Raw genomic sequence first — 5,885 nt, 5'->3', positions numbered from 1 at the left:
TAGAAAAGACATGGAAATACAGGCACCTTTGAGAGAGAAGCACACAGGCAAGGAGTTTCAGGGAGTGTTGGCTGATGAATGCAACCTGAGGAGGGGAGGAGACCAAAACACATACAGAGGCATAGAGCTGGCTTACTAATTGTCAGTTAAGTGATTGATGTCAGTTGTTGTGAATCTAATGACTCCAGAGCTCAGGATATCCAGCTGTGGGGAGAATTAATAAAAGGAACCATAGTTGTATCATGGCATGATCAGAGAACACAGACTCTGCAGTTGGGAAGCTCCTAGTCCAACAGAGAGGACACACACACACACACACACACACACACACACACACACACACACTCACCCACCCAACAACCTGCAAAACAACTTCTGACTATTTCAGATAGAACAGAGTGTTTATGAAGGCAAAACATTTTTGCACATATATAAATTTCTAAGTAGATGTACAAAAACTCTCTTGTAATTCAAGTGACCAAACTTGGATGTATTTATAAATGTTGGAAATATGGGAGGTTCCATATAAATATGGAAGGGGTAAGAGGAATGTGATTTTCTGGAATAGAGAAATATTGTAATCTGCATTGTAGCATAGGTACTAAGACATGAATGATACTGTCAACCATGACATAACAGAGACCACAGGGCTGAAAAGTACAGGGTGCAACTACAGTTGAGCAAAGAGTATGTTTTTACAAAATTTGCCTTACATCCTGGTGTGTGTATGTGTGTGTGTGTGTGTGTGTGTGTGTGCACCTATGAGTGTGTGCAGGCGTGTGTACATGAGCACACACAACCATACTCACACCTTATAATCAGGATCCATGGATTTTGTTGGCTTGTGTAGTAGAAAGCATATCCATTTGAGCCTTAATCCTGCTTATCAGTTTCTCTAAGCCCCGTTTCATGTCTTTATTTCTCAAAGTGTAGATAAATGGATTCAACATGGATGTCAGTACAGTGTAGATGATTGTTGCTACTCGGTCCTTGACAGTATACCTGGACAAAGGGTGGAAATATTCATAGCTAATACTCCCATAAAACAGAGTCACCACAGTGAGATGGGAGCTGCAGGTGGAGAAGGCTTTGCATTTTCCAGACGCCGAGGGAATGTTGAAGACAGCAATGAGGATTCTTAGGTATGAGATGATGATGCAGATACATGGGGCCATCACAGAAGCCATCCCTTCTGTCATGGCCACAACTTCATTGACAAAGGTGGAAGAGCAGGCCAGTTTCAGAACAGGGTTGACATCACAGAAAAAATGTTGGATTACATTTGATGCGCAGAACGTGAGCCGATTCACCAGGAGGACATGTAGGAGGGAGTGGAGGCAGGAGAAAGCTACGGAGAAGGCCAGCAGCAACGTACAGCATCTGCGGTTCATCACAGTGACATAGTGGAAAGGATTACAAATGGCTACATAGCGGTCAATGGCCATAACTGCCAGGAGATAACTGTCTATGTTTCCAAAAACCAGGAAAAAATACATCTGTGTCAGACATTCAGCATAGGAAATGGTCTTTGTCTCTGATAAGAAGTTCACTAACATCTTGGGGACTACGACTGTTGTGTAGCAAATATCAGCAAAGGACAAGATGCTCAGGAAGAAGTACATGGGGTTTTGGAGTTTGGGATCAGAGCGGATAGCCAGGATGATGAGCAGATTCCCCGTTATAGTGACCAGGTACATGATAAGAAAGAGAGCAAAGAGTGGCTTCTGGTCCTCAGGGTGAGAGGAGAGTCCTATGAGGATGAATTCAGACAGTCTTGTCAGGTTGGACATTCCCATGGACTTGAATGCACCTACAGGTAAAAGGTCCTGTCAATTAATGGTTCTTATGTCATCTAGGACATGCACCTTTCCATCTGGTTCTTGCAATGAGAATTAGCAGTTACTAATAGAGCATTTACTTCAATGTTTTTCTTTATGAATATGGGCAAATGAGAGCCAGAAGTGTATTTTCACTTGTTCTTTTAGAATTTTTGAGATAGAGATCTATAGAAAATAGATTCAAGAGGAAAGGGAGAGAAAAAGAGAGAGGAGCACAGAGAGAGAGAGAGAGAGAGAGAGAGAGAGAGAGATTACCGTCTTCTTTTCCTTACTCTGTGGCTGATAATCACAGGATCCACAGATACAGTCTATGAATAAGGTTCAGGTCAGCTTCTCATAAAGGTTATTTTGGGCTAAGCCACCCCTATATAATCATGAAATAGCTATCTCACCTAATTTGTGGTTGAAGAATAACAATCTTTTTAAACAAACATGCTTCTTTCCACATCACTTGCAACAGAAGCAGGATAGTCATTAAAAAACATCGAACTGAATGTAGAACTGAATGTAAGCAGTTAGGGGCAAAGAGAGATGGGGAAGGGAAAGTGAAAGGGAGGGAGTATATTTTTGTGAGAAAATTCTCTCCCCAAATTCCCTTTCTTCAGCTGAGAATTCCTATTCTGAGGTCTGGGCTATGTGACTCACAGGTAGACTGGGTAAATAAAGATTATAGAGTATAGATATAAAATCTCAACATTTAGCACAAACATAAGGTCACTCTCTTAGCATCCAGTGATGACTAATTATCTCTCTGAGATCAGATATTTACACCTTTTCACGAGGTATTCTCAACATTGACTTCTTACCAGGGAAGGACATTGAAGTCTTGCCTCATGTATTTATTCCCCTCCCCTTATTTCTGCTCCATGGAAAAGAACACAAACTGTGCTTAGAGACAGCAAACAGAAAATGTGCCTGGTTGTAGAAAATCTAAGGTTTCTTGAATATGAATGCTCCCTTCCATGGATTCTTACCACCCTTCCCAAGCTGTAGATACTTACAGCCCCTACATCCCTCATGGGAGATTCTTCTGATGCTGTGTCACTAAATCCCTGGTGTTTGGTGGGAGAGAGAGTAAGAAGAGAAACACACATTAACCTTTTACAGGATTGTCTCCAAAGGTTCAGAAGAATTGTATGTGTTCTCCCTCCCTTCCCAGGTGGCCGCATATCCCTCACCTCAAACATCTGGGTAGAATCCAACATCTGCATAGCCAGGTGTAGGTGTCCAAGATGGACAATAATTTTCTGTTCCTAGCTCTTGTAACCTCTCTGAAACAATAAGCTTCTGTCCCTGGCTTAGTGGGTGATGTCCCATATATCAGTGAGGACAGAGCACCAGGCAGGGACACCTAGGTCCAGTTTCCATCTTGAAAAAGTTTTATTTGGAGTTCCCCTTAGTGCCTCCATTTGTTCAAAGGACAACTCCCTGGAAGAACTACAACATCATGTGTATCTTCAAGTTTATTTTTATGTATTTATGTATTATTTAAGTGTCACTGGCATATAACATATTATATGTTTTATATATATAACATATTATAAGTTTCTGGTGTACAACATAGTGCTTCAACATTTATATACTTTATGAAGTAATTACCAGGATAAATGTAGCTACAATCTGTCACCATACAAAGTTGTTACAATCTTAAACTATATTACCTATGCAGTACATTACATCCCTATGACTTATTTTTCAAAATTTATTTATTTTTATTTATTACTGAAATATAATTATTTTTTAATATCAGTAGTTTTTTGTTTTTATTATTTTTACTTTTTAAATTTTTTCCAAATTAGCATATAGTGCAACAGTGATTTTAGGAGTAGATTCCTTATTGCCCCTTACCCATTTAGCCCATCTACCCTCCCACAATCCCTCCAGTAACCCTCTGTTTGTTCTCCATATTTAAGAGTCTCTTATGTTTTGTCCCCCTCCCTGTTTTTATATTATTTTTGCTTTCCTTCCCTTATGTTCATCTTTTCTGTGTCTTAAAGTCCTCATATGAATGAAGTCATATGATATTTGTCTTTCTCTGACTAATTTTGCTTAGCATAATACCCTCTAGTTCCATCCACGTAGTTGCAATGGCAAGATTTCATTCTTTTTGATTGCCAAGCAATACTCCATTGTGTGTGTGTGTGTGTGTGTGTGTGTGTGTGTGTATGTATACGTATATATATACGTATACATATATATATGTATACGTATATATATACGTATACATATATATATACGTATATATATGTGTATGTGTATATACATATATATATATATATATATATATATGTATATGTATATACACCACATCTTCTTTATCCATTCATCCATTGATGGACATTTGGGCTTTTTCCATACTTTGGCTATTGTCGATAGTGCTACTATAAAATGGGGGTGCATGTTTATGAAATAGCACACCTGTATCAAAACAGCACACCTGTATCCCTTGGATAAATACCTAGTAGTGCAATTGCTAAGTCATAACGTAGTTCCATTTTTAGTTTTTTGAGGAACCTCCATACTGTTTTCCAGAGTGGCTGCACCAGCCTGCATTCCCACCAACAATGCAAAAGAGATCCTCTTTCTCTGCATCCTCGCCAACATCTGTTGTTGCCTGAGCTGTTAATGTTAGCCATTTTGACAGGTGTAAGGTGGTATCTCATTGTGGTTTTGATTTGTATTTCTATGATGATGAGTGATGTTGAGCATTTTTTCATGTGTTGTTTGGCCATCTGGGTGTCTTTTTTGGAGCTGTGTCTATTCATGTCTTTTGCCCATTTCTTCACTGGATTATTTGTTTTTTTGGGTGTTGAGTTTGATAAGGTCTTTATAGATTTTGGATACTAACCCTTTATTTGATATGTCATTTGCCAGTATCATCTCCTATTCTGTCAGTTGCCTTTTAGTTTTGCTGATTGTTTCCTTCGCTGTGCAGAAGCTTTTTATTTTGATGAGGTCCCAATAGTTCATTTTTGCTTTTGTTTCCCTTGCCTCTGGAGATGTGTTGAGCAAGAAATTGCTGTGGCCAAGATCAGAGAGGTTTTTGCCTGCTTTCTTCTTGAGGATTTTGATGGCTTCTTGTCTTACGTTTAGGTTTTTCATCCATTTTGAGTTTATTTTTGTGTATGGTGTAAGTAAGTGGTCCAGGTTCATTCTTCTGCACGTCGCTGTCCAGTTTTCCCAGCACCACTTGCTGAAGAGACTGCCTTTATTCCATTGGATATTCTTTCCTGCTTTGTCAAGGATTAGTTGGCCATATGTTTGTGGGCCCATTTCTGAGTTCTCTATTCTGTTCCATTGATCTGAGTGTCTGTTTTTGTGCCATGAAATATAATTATTATAAAATGTAATATATGTTTCAGGTTACAGCATATTGATTCAACAGTTTTGTATATTAGTCAGTGTTCACCACAATAAGTGTAACCACCCTCTGTCACCATACAATATTATTACAATATTATTGACTATATTCCTTATGCTGTACTTTTATTTGTATGACTTACTTATTTTATAACTAGAAGTTTATATTTATTTATCCCCTTCTTTTATTTTGCCCAACCCCCTTCTGGCTACCACCAGTTTGTTCTCTGTATTTGATTCTGTGTTTGTTTGTTTGTTTGTTTTGTTTTACTTTTATATTTCACATATAAATGAAATTATATAGTATTTGTTTTTCTCTGTCTGACTTATTTCACTTAGTATGATACACTCTAGGTCAATCCATGATGTAGAATATGGGAAGATTTCATTTTTTTAAATATCTGAGTAACATTCCAGTGTGTGTATGTGTGTGTGTGTGTGTGTGTGTGTGTGTGTGTGTGTGTGTATCCACATACCACCCCACCACCGGTCAGAGTGGCTAAAGTGAACAACTCAGGAAACTACAGATGTTGGCGAGGATGTGGAGAAATGGGAACCCTCTTGCACTGTTCATGGGAACGCAAACTTGTGTAGCTGCTCTGGGAAACAGTGTGGAGGTTCCTCAAAAAATTAAAAATAGAACTGCCCTACTTCGGCTCAGGTCACGATCTCACGGTCCGCGGGTTC

At 38.9% G+C, this 5,885-nt stretch overlaps 1 protein-coding gene across 1 annotated transcript; it reads right to left on the bottom strand.

Annotated features, from left to right (window-relative positions):
* Positions 1-818: 818 nt before the first annotated feature.
* On the bottom strand, positions 819-1,796 carry LOC102969904 (olfactory receptor 1L3-like). The gene has a single exon (XM_007094526.2). The coding sequence runs from the start codon at positions 1,794-1,796 to the stop codon at positions 819-821; it is 978 nt and encodes a 325-aa protein (XP_007094588.2).
* Between the last annotated feature and the right edge of the window lie 4,089 nt (positions 1,797-5,885).

This window comes from Panthera tigris, chromosome D4 (assembly GCF_018350195.1).
Source record: "Panthera tigris isolate Pti1 chromosome D4, P.tigris_Pti1_mat1.1, whole genome shotgun sequence".
NCBI classification, from domain to species: domain Eukaryota; kingdom Metazoa; phylum Chordata; class Mammalia; order Carnivora; family Felidae; genus Panthera; species Panthera tigris.
This window is presented reverse-complemented; position numbering and strand designations above follow the sequence as displayed.